The 21,012-nt window shown below is 36.3% G+C and overlaps 1 protein-coding gene across 1 annotated transcript in view; it reads right to left on the bottom strand.

Moving 5' to 3' along the window:
- Window positions 1-422: 422 nt before the first annotated feature.
- The window catches only part of LOC132944221 (open rectifier potassium channel protein 1), a 30,827-nt gene continuing 10,237 nt past the window's right edge, over window positions 423-21,012 (bottom strand). The window contains exons 2-9 of the mRNA XM_061013457.1: window positions 19,020-19,196; window positions 11,386-11,507; window positions 8,806-9,022; window positions 7,636-7,883; window positions 5,981-6,424; window positions 5,225-5,418; window positions 2,888-3,611; window positions 423-1,120 (exon numbers count right to left, since the gene is read on the bottom strand). Coding sequence (XP_060869440.1) covers window positions 863-1,120; window positions 2,888-3,611; window positions 5,225-5,418; window positions 5,981-6,424; window positions 7,636-7,883; window positions 8,806-9,022; window positions 11,386-11,507; window positions 19,020-19,196 — 2,384 coding nt within the window. The 3' untranslated portion in view covers window positions 423-862. The remainder of the gene's footprint in view (window positions 1,121-2,887; window positions 3,612-5,224; window positions 5,419-5,980; window positions 6,425-7,635; window positions 7,884-8,805; window positions 9,023-11,385; window positions 11,508-19,019; window positions 19,197-21,012) is intronic.

Genomic DNA, 21,012 nt, shown 5'->3' with positions numbered 1-21,012 from the left:
TTAACTAATAATTTTTTAACAAAAAATTGAACGATTTTCAAAATATTAAAAAACTAAAAAGAACAACATTTTTGAGAAACTTGTCAGCCAACCTCCTCGTGGTGTTTCTTGAATTGGGCTAATAGGCTGAATATTTGACTAAATATTGAAAACTATATATGGTGATCAGGGAATCAACTCGTACGCAGCCCTACCGACAGCAGGTTGTAGACGATTGCCTTCCGATACAAAGCTTTAGCTGTCAATGGTTCAGGAAGATATATTATATTATAAGATATTGCAATTTACAATTAGCTGCCACTGTACCATGTATACCCGAAAAGGTTTCCGTCAGCAAATAACGATAATGATAGTAAAAAAAAGGAAATGAATAAAGAAAAACGATTTTTTTTTTTGTTTTTTTTTATAAATTTTTAAAATTCTATTTTTTATAATATCATACGCACCGCGTGTGTTGGTTGGATAATATACCACATTGTATATATAGTTAAGTAAAATAAATAACACAACGGTAACAGAATAATATCATGACGTCGTGCGTTGTAAATTGAAAACAATTTTTCAATAAATTATAATATTATAATAATAATTAATAATGCAGTAAAAACGTATAATATTCGTTATGAACAATCATACCTCATGAAATATAATATATATATATATATATACGTAGCGTGTTATGTGTGCATATATATATATATATTTATACTTTGATCGACGACAGCGGACAATAACGATCAATCTGAAAAAGCGATCGATGTGTACTTCCGGCCGCGAAACAATAATTGTTATAGTGTTATCGTCGGTGGGTCGGTGGGTGGATGGGTGGGTGGGCGGGCGGTGTGTGTCACGTCGTCCGCTATCAGTCTTCGATGTTCAGTCGGACGTCTCCTCCGCTGGCTCCTATATATCCCGCACCCGGTCCCGTTTCGGCTCCTCTCCCCTTGAGAGCGGAGTCGTCGGCGGTGCCACAGGTGGTGTTGTTGATTCCGGACGTCGTCCAACACCGGACGCCGCCGTTGGGTTCTGCCGTTCCCACTGTCGGCCTAATCGAGAACCGTCTAGTGCGCTTCTTTTTTGACCTCCTCGTGGTTGCCGCCACCGCGGGCTGTTCGTGGACCTGTTGATCACAATATATATTATAATATTTCTACAGAACTCTAACCATCAACAACAGCGCAGACGTTTTAAAATAAACCTCATTCATTCCCAACGTTCCTCCTCTTCCATGAAATAATTGCGTTACATTAGTATTTATTTTGAGCACATCAGATTTTAAATTAAAAAAGTGATTCCTAAAAATACATAGAAGCTTATAAATTTGACCATTTTTCGAAATTACAATTGAACTTCGGGAAGTATGTTTAATTTACTACCGCTTTTAATAGTTTTTATAGTTATGCAAAAGAGAATATATTTCATTTTTCGCGAATTATTGACATGTGCGAGAGTTATATCTGGGGCGGTACCCCGACGCGGCATTACAGCGATTCTCGGAAACACAAACTAATGATCATTTACTACTCAAATGTTCATGTCATGTGAATTGCCTAAATATTACTCCTTAAAACATGATACGCTGAAGCCCCTTAAAAATATATTCGATATGATCTCTAAATGCAATTTAATAAAACATAAACTGTAAAATTGTATACAGCCGTCTACAAAAATCTGTAAATAACTAATATTAATGTATTTATACTTATATTAATATATTATGTATATTATAATCATATAATAAGATCTACTTTTCATGTTGATCTAGCTACTATAAAATGTAGACTACTAATGACATCATGCTTTTGAAGCATTACTCATAATTTATACTGTGTACAGTAAAGTATAAACTATAAATAATAAATATAAATATTATGTGAAGTATGTTATATGTTGTGTGTTATGTAAGCTACGACAAAATAAACCATACTCCACCAGGTCCATATTATGCAGTAATCGGTGACAAAATTAGTGTACCCCAAACAAAGCACAAACTGCGATAAAATGTAGGCTAATTTATGTATTGAGTTATGTGGTATGTATCTAGGTATGTACCTATATGAACAAACAGGTGAACAGCATATACAAAATACAATTAAATAATCAAATTTCAAGATTTGAATGCATAAAAGCGATGTTTAATAAATAAATAGAAAAATATTGTATTAGGCAGTAACTGTTATTCTTATTCTTATTGTATTTATATATTTTTTACCTGAGCATTATCTATTTTGAAAATGTTAATGTAATTAATCCTAAATTTGAACGAGCAGTTTCTCAGTTATTGAAAATATTTGGAATTAGGACAGATAATAGTCGGATAGGCCTTAAAAATGGTTTTTCTACAATATACCTAAGATCGATGTAATGTTGGTTTTTGAAAATCTGTAATTTCGATAACCATTAATCATTTAAATTTTCAAATCTCAATTTTTCTTGTTCATTTAATCTATTACGCCGCACTGAATAACATATTATGCGAGGACGTTTTCATTTCAATACCTACGTCAGATGTCCCACAAGGCTTTACTATGTATGAAATTGAGTGTGGATTTATTCCTAAACAAAGTCCTCCGGAAAACAGAATAAAATCAATTTGGACAACTGTTTTATATCGACGCACCTTCCAGTCTGATATCATAATATAGACATACTATTTCACCCGAAACGTTTTTTAAGCTCGGATCACAGCTGCGTCGTCTGTCGTGTTGTGTCTATACGTTGAGTGCTGCCTAACTCTGTAGATTTTCTGGTAAATCACGGTTAGTGGTTAACCATGATACCAATCAGAATACGATAAAAGACACGCGGACACGACTTTCGATTTAGCCGTGAACCCGATTTTAGTGAATATAATAACGTAATTTGTAGATTATAATATTATAGTTACCGGGTTTATAGTACCGTCATCGGTGACCGGCGTCGTCGTCGTCGCGTTGGCCACCGTGGACGACGTGGACGACACAATGGACGTCAGCGACGAGTACTGCCACGATTCGCCGGACGCCCGCCGTGGCCTGTCCTGGAACAGCGTGAAAAGCGGTGATCGACGTTCGTTCCGGATGACGGATGCAAATCCGCCGCCGGTGACCGCCGACCGGTTAGCGGCGTGGTGCGTTCCGGACGACAGTGGTGGCTGCTGTCCCGTGACGGACGAACCGTCAAGTGACCGCTGCAACGTCATCAAAAAGTCAGCCACAGCGATGGTGTTTGCGCAGTGCGCGAGCACCGGGTCCGGGCTGGACAGCCGCCGGTGTCGCGGGTTTTCGGGCGCCGACGATCCGTACACGTGCGGGTCTTGCACCACTTGCAGGCCGTGTGACCCGCGGTGGTGATACTGTACCGGCGCGCTGGTGCGGTTGACCGCCGCCGTGCCGTTATACGTGGACCCGTAACCGTAACCCTGGTCGTCGTTCAGCGACAGCCTGTGTCTGGGGTCGTCGTTCCAGGTCTGCCCTCCGCCGCCACCGCTTCCGTCGGCCAGCTTGTCAGCAAACCACTTTGGTGCGATGTTGTTGGACAGAAAGTTGAACGCGGCCGCTGACATGCGACGCAGCTTCGGTACCCGCGGCTTGTTCTGGCCACCATTACCATGTTTCGTGTACTCGTTGAACCTGAAAAAGCAAACGGTTTCTTAAGTACCTACAGTAAGAATAATAAATTAAGTTTTGTGAGAATTAATGTTGTTATTGTAAATAAATAAGAGATTCCATAAAACGAAAATTGCATTACTCTTAGGTATATATCGATTTTCTCAGTATAATTGTTTGATAGTAAACAATAAAATTAACATTGTGAATATTTTATTTTTCTGAAATAATTTAAACAATTTTTATTGTTCTTAATAATACGTCAGTATGTTCGGTCGAGTCGATCGTCTTCAATTTCAAAGTCGTGACATTGCATCATTATAATATGCTTCACGTAATCGGGAAGTCGTCATAAGACACAAAAGTATCGAGTTTGTAATTAAATATAAAATAAACATAACACAATATAGTACAATACGCGCACAATCGGCGCGTGGTTTGTACAGATTTTTGCACTCTGTTCGACTGTAAGAGGCCGTCTAAAACGAATAAGACCGTTCGAAATCGAAGGTCATTGTCGGATGGCCGCATGGTCGTTATATCCAATTTATTAGTTATCGTGTAATATATTACTATACAAACGAATAGCAAAGCGGAAGAACCCGATCGTTTAAATTTTTTTTTTTTTAAATTGAACTTACACAATTTATTCAGCAATCGGCGTTGCGACCTTTTACAGCGAGGTGATTTAAAAATTTTTTTTCCATCTTTCATATATATACCGACTGTGTATTTGTCAGAAAAAATAATAACTCTCTATAAAAATCCTCGTTTATCGTAATGTATGCAGAGCCAACTGTCGTCGACCTTAACACGCATTACTTCGGGCGATAATAAAATAAATCGTAGTTATCGATACCTAATGGTTTTTCATCAACACAGTAACTTTGATATTAAAAATAATTTCACGTTCGCTTATTTCCCTATAAGCATAATATTTAGAACGTGGTTGATTTTTCGATGTTTCGACTTTTTGATTTTTTTTTTTTCATGTTGTAGTCGTTTTTGATTAATATTTCACGTTTTGTCATATTTTTAACCGTTAGATTTAATGTTTTGTTTATTTATTGCGCAAAAAACATAACTTTATTTTCAACTATGGAGACTTTTGTAATTTAATGTAACTTTTTCATAGATTGTATAGTATAGGTATCCCGTGAAGACTCTTATCCACCTTTTTAACGTTTTATATTGCCTATGTATTAAGTACTCAACGAAATTCACAAATTCGCAATAAATATTTTATTTTAAGTTCTTTAAATATGCATCGTGACTCGTGAATAATATGATTTTGTATAATCTGGCACCAAATTTCCAATTTATATGAATGTCAAAAAAGTTCAAGCGGGAAATTATTACCCGTTTATTGCCTCAAAGATATCCGTTTCTGCAACGCATGATATTATTGAGTCATGACGAATTTATTATGACGAGTTGGGTGGAAAACGTACCGAAAAATTAACCGATTGAATATTGACATTACCTCTCCGATTACCTATAATATACCGATTAGGTACGCAATAATGCTTACATATTTTTTTAAAACTTATTTTATTTGCCTATAGATTTGGTTCAGACGAACCACAGTAATGATGCAATAGTTATAACATGGGTAACAGCAACAATGAATCACTTACTTTTTGAAATTTTGGTCGTCACCTCCGCCCCACGTGTCGTACTCGAAATACGAATTTCTGTGCTTGGGCCCGAACGTGTTTTCCCTGTTCAGCATGTCGCCGCCGACTGTCCACTCGTTCTTTTCGCCGGCCAGTATGTCCTCGTTCGTGAACCCATGCACGCCCTCGGAGAACGACAACGCTTTTTTCTTACTCTAGTTGCAAGGAAAAACGATATATTTTAGAAACAGTGACCTTCTTATAGAGATGTTTCTCTATATCGTCCAAAGCAGGATACATATAATTGTAACGAGTACGAAAGGTAAAAGAATATATTATATATATATTTTTTTTTTTTTATTGATCTTTAAGCTAGGCGACTATGGCCATTAGGTGGTTGTGGGGTTTTTATGATTGTTGGTCGTAGGGTTTGTAACGGTAGGGTTTTTACACGTGTGTGTTGTGTTTGGCAGAATTTCTAATGGGGCACCCGTAGGTTTTTGCCATGCCCCGGTCGGGGGATGGCGACATCTTTCTCCAGACAGTTGCCTGCCCGGAGAAAAATTCCGCCCGAAGCCGAGGATCGAACCAGCGACGGCACGCGTAGCAACCGACGACTTAGACCACTCGGCCACTCCGTCCCCCAATTTATATTTTGTCACGTCTGCGCCGAAAGTTTAAGTCTCGAGCCGGTAACCCCCCCTCCCCCTCCGACACAGCAATCTTCCTGAAACCTACCTACCACCCCCTCCCTCCCACCCCGGACAATGCTCTCACCGAATACGCGGCGTCCGGATGCAGATGGTGATGGACAGGCTGCGGCTGCTGGTGCTGGTGCTGATGCTGGTGCTGGTGGTCGCCCGGCTGGTTGGGCACGGCCGTCTCCAGGGCGTCGACCACTCGGGACAGGATCTCGTAGGACGCTATGTCGGCGCCGAACGTGGCCTCCTTGTCGATGTGGGCCAAGTCGATCTCGGACGTGGCCTTGGTGCGCCGGAGCAGCGACCGCATCTTGTTCTGGGACAGGGCCCGCCGGCGCTTCATCCGGTGCTTCTCGAACCGCTGGCGCACCGCCTCTTCGTCCTCGTCGTCAGACGTCCGGCCCGCCGCTGGCACCGCCGCCGGCGCCTTGCACAACACCGGCCACTCGGTCAGGTTCGGGGCACTCCGGCTCTGCCTCAGCGGTTGGTCACGTGACGACGCCTCTTTCTTGTACACCGGCTGCACGGAACACATTAAACGGGCATATCGTTAGGTTATTGTTTTTGGTAGCTCATTGTTATTATTATGCTGTATTACACGTAACATGGTTCAAGTACATTTCATTGACCCACCCCTCAACCTCCCTTTTGGAATCTGAGACTACTATGACCACATTCATATTGTATTTGTTCAGTATACACTTTCAGTTTTTTGCATTGGAGGGGGTATAGAAACGTTTCCCCGGCCCCAAAGAGTGGTCAACAATTGTATTTATCATTTTTGTTTTGTTTATGTCATAATTTAGAACATTTTTCGATTGAATTTGTTTGATAGTTAAAATATAGTTTCCAGAATTACCTACAGAACTTACACCATATTAATTGGTGTCAAAACAAATGCTAGTATATCAAACAAATTAATAAATAGCGTTCTAAGTTAAATTAATATTATTTAATTACGAAATAAAAAAAAATCACAAATACAATTGTTGATATTTCTACAACACCCCTGATGCAAAAAACTGAACAAGTCCTGTTTAAACGAATTCCGGAAACCATCTAATAGATTCAAACAAATAACAAATAAAACGTGTACTCATCAGTACAAGAAGTCTCCGAATTCCAAAAGAGAGAAAATTAGTGAAATGTACGTTAAGCGCTTGACAACATGACAGTCGATCCATCATTAAACCACACCAACTTGCAGTGCATTCACAGAAACGCTACTTATTAATCTAAGTCGATTTTTATGTTTTTGATATTCCGTGTACAATTTGAAGTATTTACGAGTAATAACTAAAAACTATTATAGTTAAATGCAATTATGTTCTTATTTTATTTTATATGGTTTTTCAGATCTATTAATTTTTTATTTGCCTACAACTTGCGATCGTTTTAATTTCAGATATGATGGTGATAATTTCATAAAAATATCGTTGAACAGATATTAGATAATTAATAAAACTTTAGACAAGTGAAGTAAAATGGTTAGATATACAGACATTAAACGAGTGTAAATAGGTAGGTAATAATTAAAAAAATATTTATATCTGACGTACCCATTAATTGCATAAAAATGTTTAGAAAAGTATATTGTTGTGCTACTGCTACAGCCTACAGACCATGAGAAAAAACATATAGTATATCTACGTTTTAATAGATTTTTTTTTGTTTTGCCGGTTTACATGGTAATTAATATTATATATTATATAGAAAAATAACTAAACGAACTTTAAACTTCAACAGGTACGACTCGTTGAGCACGCGTCTGATGTACACGACGTCCTTGGTGAACTGGTGCCAGATTTTCGAGTGGGTTTGTTTGAGCCGTTCCAGGAACAGGTGTTCTAGCGTCTTGGACCGCATAGCCCTCGATATGAAGCTGAGTATCATGAACAGGTAACCAAGACCGAACATGATCCAAAACACCAGGAACACCTTGTACCCGTCGTACGATATTCCCGTGTTGACTTTCTGCCCTGAAACACGCGGTTACGCGGTCGTCGTCCAGTTATAGCTGGGTACGTCTGTCGCACGGAGTGTTAAAAAAGTTTTAAATCAATGAAACGCTTACAAGCTCTTTGGACGGCTTATTTTTTATTATACCTATAATACGCGAATGTCCGAGTTCCCTTACCATTGCGTGCCTAAATCAGATAATATTATAATAATATACAGGCGCGGACTGGCTGGAATGCTGTGAGGCTACAGCATCCCTTGCCCTAAAATATATTTGCCTAATATTATTTATTTTATTTTTAAATACTCTAGACACCTAATGAACAGCAGATTGTTACCAACTTACGATTACTAGTAATCTATAATATTGTACAACTTTGATTGAAAGTTGGTTATAACTTGGTACTTATTTACGTTTTTAACGTATATTCAATATTTTTTCAAAACAAAATAAAATATATTAATATTTTATAAATAATCTACATGTATTAAATTCGCCCCAACAATTTTTGTTATCTGCCCTTTAAATCATGTAGCATCCCGTGCCCTATTTTACCACTCCACGCCTGATAATATATTATACACAGATACTAGTTAAGTGTTTACTTCGTTGAGCATTAAGTATAATATACGAAAATGCGTGATTAATTATATTTTTTACCGACCAGCCCTACATAAAGATAATTGTCATAGACTGGAAAATTGTAATACAACATTTTAAGAAGGCGTATTTTTAAATATTTTCTATACTTGTGTAATTATATTTAAATACTTATTGTAAAATATATTTAAATAAACAGTTAATTCGTTTTTCGTTCAAGTAAGTATTATTAACAATGTTATTATGTTAATAATATGTTAATATTACCTATGCTATATCTTTTCAGATTTTTATTTCATCAAAATGTCAACCACGATCACTATCTAAATATTATACCGTACCGGCGACGTAGTCTCCGTAGCCGATGGTGGTCAACGTGACAAAGGTGAAGTATACGCTCTCGTCGAACGTCCACTCTTCAAAAAAAGATATGATGCCAGCCGGGAGAAAGATGAAGACAATTATTCCGGGTATTAGGTACGTTACTATGTCCAGGATGAGGCTCAGTTGGGGTCCCATCATCCTTTGCGTCTTGTAGCTGTAATGAGCTCGGAGAATCTGCAATGTGTTACTAAATGTAATTCCAATATTTTACTGTAATAACTTTTACCGGTGTACCACTGTTGATTTTTAACAATGACGCGACTCGGATGAATTTTTGATCGGTCGCTCGCAAAGAATTTCTCGCCAAAAAACAAAATTTACTTCATTCACTTTCGGTTTTGAATTTTGCGCGCGGAGGAAGGATTTTCGAGAAAATTTCAAAACTAAGCTAAAAATATTGCGGCACAAGTAAGTTACAAAATAAATTTCAAATGTTTGTTTAAACTAGGAAAAGGACGAAAAATCGTGTTTCAAGCGCTGTTTTTTGCTAATTAGATTTTAAAGGGGAAGGAGAGTCTTGTGACCTTTTAAAACGAGCTTGACCATCTATGTAAATGATTTTTCATTCAAGTAAACTGTATTTTCTGTCTGTAGCGATGGGACCTTTGAACACGATTTTTGGCGTACAAAATTTGCGATATAAATATTCCATCTATATAATATTATCAAAGATCTCGTGAGACGTTTGTTCGTTTGATTATAGGTCCACTGCTCAAATATTCACACGCCACCTTATAATTATAGTCACTCATTTTCATATAAACGTGGGACTTTGTTTTGTATACCTACCTTATGAACAATCGGACGTTTATCGTTTTGATTTCACTCAATCGATGTTCGATCGTTGTACTCAAACATTAAGCTCGGTGGTAATGGAAATTATATTACAGTGTAATATAAATACGACGCACTGGTATAATATAATATTTATATAACCTTATGGACGGACGCACATCATAATATAACATAATATAATATTTAACATGTATAACGCCTATTCGAAATTGTTTTTTTTTATTTTGTTTGTTTTACGAAATACTAGTGTGTCTGCCTATATTATCCTATGGTATTATGATTCATCGTGTATATGAAATGGGCGTGCTAAATGTTATCTCAAGTAACATCTCACCAGGAGAATAAATATTAATATAAAAAAATAATAAACGATATCTGCAACCGCAAAGTCGATGATCGTAAAAAAATATGACACCAATATATTTAGACAATAAACGCGAAAAGTATACGTCCGTCGGGTGTCTTAACAATTTTTTTAGTAGTTTAGCATAATATATAGGCGCACCTTTAATACTGGTACTTAAATAAAATAAAGTCATAACTATATTTATTTTATAGATAATATGGTTATTATAGTCTTGTAACCGCGTATCTGTTTATACAATGTATATACTATTATTATTACTTGCGTAAACTACGATATAATATACGTTCGTCGGTTTATCGAGCTTATTCTTGGCGATGAGTTTTTTTGAACATATTATAACACATAGGTAGGCACTACTTCTACAAACACTACATCACATATTATCGAACGAGGAAAATTCATATTTAGAATGATTAATCAATCGCTTGCGATGTTTCGTGCAGGAGTTCGGACGCTTTACAATTCCAAACAATCATACATAATATAATTTTATTATAATACGATCGCATAACAATTTACTATGGGTAATGTACCATACTATAATGTAGCATGTTATTTAAACGCATTGTATCTACTCGTAATGAACGCGTACACAACAATGATTATTATGTCGCAGGTGCGTGTCCGACGTCCGTGTAATTGAACTCGCCGACCATTCAACTGTATTAAATACCATAAATACCAATAATAGTATAACTATTATAGCTACCTAGTAACCATCGCGACGGCGACCTCGCGATAATCGCCTCGGCCGCGATCTTTTGCAAATCGTTTTCGGCACCGGAAATTTATGTCCGGTCCAGCAGCGACCGGTCGCCCGCAAAACGCGTTTCGCATTGTGTTTATGTGAGCGGACGACCGCAACGTCAATATTATTTTTCATTATATTAAAATAACACGTATATATAAATGATGACTTCAGTGTACGCGGAAATGCGTTTTCCCACTTTTTTACATGTCTGAGGGTGGGTCAATCTATAACGTATTATCGCGAATCCCGTACAAAACTGGGCGGAACAAAAATACGAATTTTTAATTTTTTGCGAGCAATCGGTTTTTCTAATACCTTTGGTTTATTTTTTTACTGTAAAAACCTTTATCGAGTTATCGACGTGACTTTGACGCTTCATGACTTTACAAAATATCATTGTTTTTTAGATAAAATGTTGGAAAAATGTGGAATATAAAATGAATGGATATTCCGAGGAGGGACAATGAAATTGATAGTATACCCAATAATAATGGAGTATGTATATCGGAATAGGAATTAATAATTGTAAACACAAACACAAGATTATTATCCTTTCTATCTTCGATTCTTAAACCAAAACACAGAACCGGGGGAATTTCGGCTTATGTTGTATAATATACTCACTCTGGATTCGAAAAAGCTTCCCAGTTGCGTCAAAACGATACCGTTGAGAGGGATGCCAATCAACGAGTACACCAACACCAGTATGCGTCCGGTACCGGAAGTCGGGTGCAGATTTCCATAACCTATAATAGGTACATAATATTATAATATACGACGCGATTGCAATCTAATAGGGTAGTACGATGATCTATTTTTTACGTTTTTTATTAAGCTAATAATATTCTGTTATTTAGTGTAAGGTCGTTCAAGTCACTGTCTTTTTTTTAGTTATGTAGATTATCGTTTGCATTGTGTGTAGTTATATACTACGGCAAACGTCATTCAAAAAGAAAACAACCTCACACATAACACAAAACTAATACAATGGAACCTTAATGGCTTTCAAAAAAAAATAAATGAATTAAAAATACTAATAGCCGAGCATTCGCCCGATTTCATATGCTTACAAGAAACCAATTTTACTGACCAAACCCACAAAACTTTAAGGAACTATATATGCTACGCTAAAAACAGAACTAATGGTTTAAGAGCCAGCGGTGGTGTAGCAATCTATGTCAAGTCATTCTTTCCTAGCAAGCAAATAAAAGTAAAAACCCATCTCGAAGCTATTGCCATTTCTATACATCTCAATGAAATAAATTTAAATGTATGCAACTTGTATTTACCCAACCAAACTAAAATCGAATTTTCCGACATCGAAAACATAATTAAACAACTCCCCAAGCCATTTATGTTATTAGGCGACTTTAATGCACATTGTACCATGTGGGGATCAGAAAAAACAGACCATAGAGGCAAGATAATTGAAAAAATACTAGAAAACGAAAACATTGTAATTCTAAATGACACATCCCCCACCCACATTAACCTAGCCAATGGAACCTTATCATCTATCGACCTAACAATGTGCACATCCTCCTTAGCCCAAAGACTCAAGTGGAAAGTGCTGCCTGATATCTATAGCAGTGACCATTTACCTATACTCACAAACTTCATGCACAGGATAGGGGATACTAATACGAATAAAAACCGTAGATGGAATCTAAAAACACCCAACTGGACATTATTCAGTGATATTATAGAGGAAGAAATTACCAAAATACAATATAATGACCAATCCAATATAGAAAACGCAGTCAAAATATTAACTAACATAATCACCTCAGCAGCAGAAATATCAATCGGTAGCTGTATAAACCATAACCAAAAACCAAAAGTTCCTTGGTGGAATGATGAGATTAAAAGAGCTATAATCAATAAAAAGAACGCCTTAAACACGTACAAAAAAAATAAAACCTTAGAAAATTTCATACAACTCAAAAAACTGCGTGCCCAAGCCAAATTTTTAATAAAAAAAAGCAAAAAAAACTCATGGAAAGAATTCACAACCAGCATAAACTCCAAAACTAACTCATCCAAGATATGGAACAAAATCCATTCATTGAAAGGTATAAACCGAAACCAAGAAATTCATATAACTGACGAACAAGGAACAACATCAGCTCCAGAAGATGTCGCCGAAAAAATCGGCGCTTACTTCCAAGATAATTTTAGCAACAAAATCTACACACAAGAATTTATTAACGGAATAAAAATACCATTCGAAAACTCACAAATAATCTCAATGATAAACCCGAACAATAGCGACCAAATTGTCTTGAACTCCAGTATAACACTCAATGAAATGGAAACTGCACTAAATAAATGCCAGAGCAAAAGCCCTGGCCCAGACAGTATCCCTTATTGTTTTATTATAAACCTCGGCATAACAGCAAAAAAATTTCTATTGAATATATATAACAATATATGGCACACAGGAGTTATACCTAAAGAATGGAAAAAGGGAATAATAATTCCTATTCTTAAACCAGGGAAAAACAAACATTCCACTGAAGGATACAGACCTATCACACTCCTAAACACAATGACAAAAATTATGGAAAAAACTATAAACTTAAGATTAACATGGTTCTTAGAAAAAAACCAAATACTTTCTAAAGAGCAAAGTGGATTTCGCCACACTAGATCAACAATGGACAACTTAATTACAATAAAAACTGAAATAGAAAATGCATTCGAACATAAACAAATACTCGGAATGATCAGTTTGGATATAACAAAGGCTTACGATTCTGTATGGAGACATAGAATACTAGCTCTACTAAGCAAAATCTTAACAAACGGCAATATGTTCATGTATATTACAAACTACCTAAAAGAAAGACAATTTCAGGTCAAAGTATCACATACCCTATCAAAGACGTTCTACCAAGAAAATGGCATCCCACAAGGATCATCACTGGCAGTCACACTCTTTCTCTTGGCCATTAATGATATTGTCGAAACAATCAAAGTTCCTGTAAAAGCCAATTTATTCGCCGATGACTTTAACATTTTTTGCAGAAGCAAAAACCTAAAAACCGTCCAAGAATTACTCCAAATAAGTGCTAACAGCTTATCAGATTGGTCAAAAAAAACTGGCTTCTCATTCTCTAACCTCAAATCCAAAAGTATTATCTTTACAAAACAAAAAAAAATAAAAGATCTCAATATAATACTAGACAACCTAGTTATACCTCACCATAATAAAATTAAAATTCTAGGAATAACATTCGATTCCAAACTTAATTGGATACCTCATCTAAAAAATATTCGTGACTCGTTATCTCAAAAACTCAACATAATCAAAATAATTGCCCACACATCATGGGGTGGTGACAGCGCATCTCTTTTAATGATCTATAAAGCGTTAATTCGATCTAAAACAGATTATGGATCAATACTGTTAAAAAATGCCAAAACCAACCACTTAAACATGGTTCAAACTAAACTAAATACTGCTATAAGACTTTCAATAGGGGGATTCAAATCCAGCCCAATTGAGAGTATTAGAAACATTGCTAATGAAATCCCACCTAACCTTAGAAGAGAAAAACTACTGCTATTATATTGTGCCAGAACCAAAAGAAATATCAACAATCCAGCCATCAAAGTAATAAATGCACACATACAGCAAGCCGAAAAAGAAAATATAAAAATAAACAATATTTTAGAAAGAAAACCGTACATTTTTCCCCCTTGGAACACAACATTCAATGTTAACCTTACTTTAACTCAATTCAAAAAAGAAAACACAATGCCATCCATATATAAAAACATGCTCAACAACATATTGCAAGAACACCCAAACAGTGTACACATATACACTGATGCATCCAAAACAAATGACGGTGTTGGTCTCGCTATGATAATAAACAATCAAACAATAGCATACAAACTTCCACCTCAAGCATCAATATTCACAGCAGAAGCGATGGCAATATACAAAGCTGTAAAATATTTCCACACTGAATATTCAAACCACCAAACAAAATGTATAATACTTAGCGACTCACTCAGCAATTTAATTGCCATCACAAATACTCGAAACCAAACAGATATCACTAAGCTAATACAAGAAGAAACTTTTCTTGCAGAAAATAAAAATATATACATCCAGTTTGTATGGATTCCGGGCCACATTGGCATTCCAGGAAATGAAATGGCTGACCAAGAAGCCCAAAATGCAATCACCTCCAAATTAACTGCAACCATAAAGTCCATCACATTTGCAGATGCAAAAAACGAAATTAAACTACTCACAAACAACAAATGGCATTCCTACTGGCGAAAACTCAACACCAAACTCAATAAAATAAAAAACAATATAAATCTATGGATAAATCTTGAACTCAGTAGAAAAGAAGAAACCATAATAAACCGTCTCCGAATTGGTCACACACACCTAACTCACAGCTATTTGATGACCAAAGACGATCCTCCACTATGCGACGCGTGCAATGTACTTTTAACGGTCAACCACGTCATCACAGAATGTCAAAAATACAACATGTATCGAAATCAATACCACATATCAGAACAAATTTGTCAAGCACTAGGACCAAACCCACAAGACGTTAAAAACTTAATCTTATTCTTAAAAAAAACAGAATTGTACAATTTAATTTAATGTAACCATGTAAATGCTAAAATACTAACAATGTAATCTAAAATTCGTGTACTAATGGCCTAGTTGTCGATGTATATTTCAGATCAATAAAAAAAAAAAAAAAAAAAAAAACGTCATTCGAGGTGATTGACCTGCTAGACACCCAAAAAAAAAAATCGTTGGCTATATGATTTGCATGGACGTCCGAAATTTTTTTTGACTTAATTTATTACTTATTTTTGCTTTTTGGTGACAGTAATGAACGTTATCCGCGATCCGACGCAATCGGATTGTATACCCTTATTACTACGGGGAATGTCATTCGAGGTGGCTAACCTGCTAGCCACCCAAAAAAATATGGCGGCTATATGATTTGCATGGACGCCCAAGTTTTTAAAATTTTTTTCACGTAATGTCGCGTTTTCGGTGGCAGTAAAGAACGTTGTCCGCGATCCGACGCAGTTGGATTGCATACCTGATGCTGTGACCCGGCCGTCCCACACTGTCCGCTATCCGACGAAGTCAGATTGCCTACTCGGATAACTGAGGTGACTGACCTGCTAGACACCAAAAAAATCGTTGCGGCTATATGATTTTTTTACGGAATTTCGAATTTCCGGCGGCATATCCCGGGTTACTACGTCGAACCACGGTGGTCCTAACCTTATCACAGTTCCTTATCACACACCGACCGGCTCAAGACCGACGACCAGACCAAAAGACCACTGCAGCTTCTGACATCGGTTAAAACTCATCGCCAACTCGGGGGGTTTGGGGGTCTCCCCCAGCGACGCTCGGAGAGCTAGTCTAAAACTATAAAGCAGAGACACCCGCGGAAAGACGAAGTCGTGGTTGATGGCGTCGCGAGCTCGCGGTTGCCGACACGCGAGACCATCTGTGGCTGCTCGGCGATGGCCCAGCAGCGTAGGTCGTGAGAGGAGCAACGGACGGACGACGACTAGCTAGACCAGCGTGGGCAACGATACCACCCCGACGGTACTTCGACGACGGCTGCAGCTTGCACGAAGGCGACTCGTAACGGCGGCGGCGGAGATCTCAGAGCACGATGGGTGAGCGATAGAGCTAAGGTAAGCTATGGTCATATATGTACAGATCAAGTTTCAGGGTTCGGCGGTGCGCGACTCCACGGCGGAGGGGCCATCGGCGTGGCAGACGCTGTACCGACGGGACCCCAGGACGAAAATCACGGAGAGGATCAGGACCGCGGTGCGTTGCGCTGTGGTCTGCCGATTCTCTCCCCTTTTCGTCCAGTGGTAATTCCACCGGCCTGGCCGCGCCTCCGGTCGCCGCTGATTCCACAGCACCAAATAGCTGTCTTCGCTCGCTCAGTGCTTTGGTGTCTCCATCGTCGCTGTCACAACAGTCGTCTTCAGCACCTGCGCATCGTCGACGCGCATGACATCGTGCACTAGCCGCTCGCCGTCAATCGTCGTCCAATGTCGCTCCCGCGGCCTTCGCAGTCGGGTCCAACCCGCCATCACGATGGTTGTCACCCTCGAGCAAACTCGCCAGCGATCACACTCGTCCGCCTAAAGGTACGGTTTCCTAGCCGCGGCTAGTCGCAACGGCTGGCCGCAGCGACCGGCCGCGCCTAGGAAACCGTACCTTTAGGGACCGGCCGCGAAAACGTATGGAGGTGACCAGTGGCCTTTGCATATGCACGCACCTCGCCATCACGTATCAATCCCCCCGCTTTTGTGTCTTGTCTGGTGTTTTTTTTTTATATTATCATTTTTTTCGTGTTCAAAATTGTTAAATTATCAGACCATTTTGCGTCAAACCTTATCTTTCGGCTCACCAAACATACATTTTTTTTTATATATGTCATCATTAATTCAAACCATTTTGTGTAAAACTTCTTTCGGCTCAAAAAAAATAAAAATTATGTGGTTAAAATATTGTTTTTTTTTTTTCGTATTAATAGTGTATTTGTATTTTTATTTATTTCAACAGAATAATAGGTAGATAAAAGGTACTGCTAGATATTATATTATTATCTACTAACTGTATTGTATTATCCTGTGTTTCTCGGCAGATAATAATATTAAATAAATAATAACTTTTCAACACATTACGACAAATATTATTACAGCATTATTAACCAAAAATAGCAGAAACAAAAATTAATATTGAAATTAATTCAAACAATATTATATTGATAAAATGTTTTTCATAAGCCGTGCCCACAACCACATAATATATGATGACCACTTTATACCCAACTATACCATATAGCAGATTTTCGATGGAGGTAGGCATAACAATATATATAAAGAACAGGTGTATCCTATCCATGTTTAGATTAACTATGATTTAGATCCATGACAATGGTTAGTGTGCAATGTAGGTACACAATACTAATATAGCTATTACAGACTGTTTTAATATTATATTAAACGGCGAATTACACGAAGGTACCTATAATTACACTCATTGCGTAGATACGACGTAGCTTATATAATATGTATATTACGCTAATTCGTATAATAATAACATAAAATGAGATAAATCGTTTTAGTTGGCGATTAGGATGCAGCCGTGTAGGTCATATACAATAATATAATTGCGTGAGTACGTGTTGGGTTAAACGACGATTGTAAAAAAAAAAAACGAAAATCGCAATGAGCCCGCGTTTTACACGCGCGCATGTTATGTACAATGTACATTGTACACATATATATAAATTTATATAAATTATGTGTACCCACTTTATATACATATCGTGGCCGTAACTCTGTACACAGAGACAATAATGTTGTTAATAATTATTATAATACTCGATGGGGTGCAAAAACATAATTTAATACATAATAATATTTGGGCATTGTGCATACACTGTACGTCGCTTTTACGGTTTTCGAAGGTCGTAAATATTAATATTATTTAGGTAGGTACACGCGAATTACACGCCGATGGTTTCATTTTCCGAGGGCAGATCGATCTCCTCCCCAAGACACGTTTGTCCAACCGTTGGAAAATTTCGAATCAAAAATTATTGTATAATGCTGATTACAATAACATATTATTATATTATACATAATATACAGACTACCACATCCGTTATTATACTGCAGGGTGATTATTTTGTCGAATAACATTTTGTGGTGTACTACTGTGCAACCCGCTCATCTATAAGCTTTAAATACATATATTACCGACTTCCAGAAATTCGACTATCATATAACGAAATATTCTGAATATTATTTTACATCCTATACGAAATTAAAAGTGTAGGTAGTGTATGTTGTGATTAAAAAAGTAATACTTACACTTTAAAAATAATATGAAATATTTTTTTTTTCAAAAATGTCTGAATATCAGTACCTAAACGTATGCATAAGTCATGACAGAAAATATTTTTTTTTTAAATCTTCTAGGATATTAAAGAATTCCCTGACATATCAAAGTATAATATCATTATAGGGAAATCCCCGATATCGAATACTTAGTCCTTGCTTAGTTTCCTTAGTTTGCTATTTTTAATTCATCACAATGTCATAATAATATTATTATAATCTATAATACAGGTCAATAGTATCGTGTCAAAAATTACAAAATGTCTGTAGACATTTTTGTTAGTTTGAAAATTCTTCAACTAATAGGTGTTTATTATCACAATACTTACCGATCGTACTCAGCGTGGTCAGAGCGAAAAAAAAAGCGTTGTAGTACGTCCATTGATACTGGTGAGGTTCTTCCGGTCCTTCGTCCAACACCGTTTTGTTACAGTACACGTTCAACTGTTGGACGAACTGCTTTCGCACGTGGGCATTTATTGTCGTGTAATGTTTCGCGAGCAGTTCTGTAATAACAAAACAAAATAATTTTTAAACTGGCCTAGAATTGTTTGTTAATTCTATAATGTCCATAATAATATGTAAGGATATAAGAAGGCCGTAACTGAAAACAAATTTCAAGGAGGGGGGGGGGGGGGGGGTCCAGCGTTATTTTAATAATATAGATACTGGATAAACGTTAACGATATAAAAACTGTTAACTCTCGTTATTAATCCTTTAACAGTAGTATATAATTATTCTTTATGCAATTATAATCAATAAACAATATTCACTGCTAAAATTGTTCAACTTAAAAAAAAAAACTCCCTGGACCTCCTCTCTCCAGTTACGACCTTAGTTATACGAATCTTAAAGCTTAAGTGCCAGGAGGTTATAATATATACTTATTATAGGTACGTATTATATATTATAAAACAAACGAATACTGATACACTTTTTGAGACATCATGGCATGCGTATAATATATATTATGACGTAATATATTATACGTATATCATATTATGCATTATAGTGAAACCTCCCCTAACGGACCGATAGTGGATATATCTACATAGTGATCACTGATCATTCATTTTTTCAGGCACTAATTACAATTTTTTTACAAACTGAGCCCCTGAATAACGGACATTTCCGAACAGCGGACAAAATTTGAGAAACAGAGAACATTCGGTATTTAGAAGTTTCACTACATATGTACACAATACTATACATAATAACCTGTGGACAAACCAATTTGACGATTACAATCATTAATCATAGTTAAAGCGTTTAAAATATCTCTAATTCAAAATAATATATTTGGTGTTATTAATTATTATTATAATATAAATACGAGAAACCAACTATCGTATATAATAACTAATAACATATTATAATAGTATATCATATTTTACCACATTGTTCCGAATGAGGATGTAGATAAAACCGCGTTGTACTAATCGACAGTCTGCAGCTGTTTAATATATAATTTCCCGTAACGTTATCGTCTCGATAAATGGATGTATATTCTATATCACAGGGTAATTCACCAATCGCCAACTGTGCATGTTAACCTCCAAACAAAAACTATTTTACCAACATTTGTTAAACAGACAGTTATTTTGAAAAAGTTGATGTAACATTATCAACATTTGAACGAGTAATTTCTGAGTTATCGTAATGTATTTACTAAGTAAATATAATAAAAATTAATAATAGTCCTTAAACATATTTGTACAAAAATATAAAATATATATAATAATTAATTTAGTACCTACATATTCTACTCGGACAATTTTTATTTTTACTAATTACTAATTACAAAATGTTAATAGAATAAATAATACTTATTAATTAATAATTACTATAATTTTCAAATCATCATAATTAGCCTTCATTATATTAAAATCCAAACCTATTATCATAAACCCATTATCCTTAATACACAAAGCTAAATAATTAAAAACTTATCATATGAATTTCAAGTAGGTAAATCAAATTTCCAAAAATATCATATGCTTAAAAATATACTGGAAAAAGTGATTACATTGGGTAAAAAATAAGTGGCAAGAATTGCCGGTAAATCTTTGGATAAAAATCTAAGTATTTGACAACGTGGTCCAAATGGTCCTTATTAGGTATGCTTAAAAATTCCAAAAACCAGGATTTTATAAAATTCATTGTTTAAGAAAAAAATTAAGTTGACCGAGTTTGGTGAATCACCCTATATAAGATATGAGACAAATACCGAGTGTATATAAAAGTGTTACATAATTCTCATCTTTAACTCTACTAATAATATTGTACATTATATAACAATTTATCATACGAAGTTATTAAAT

This window comes from Metopolophium dirhodum, chromosome 5 (assembly GCF_019925205.1).
Source record: "Metopolophium dirhodum isolate CAU chromosome 5, ASM1992520v1, whole genome shotgun sequence".
Classification (NCBI taxonomy): Eukaryota; Metazoa; Arthropoda; class Insecta; order Hemiptera; family Aphididae; genus Metopolophium; species Metopolophium dirhodum.
Note: the sequence above shows the minus strand (reverse complement) of the source record. Positions and strands in the feature narration are given on the sequence as shown.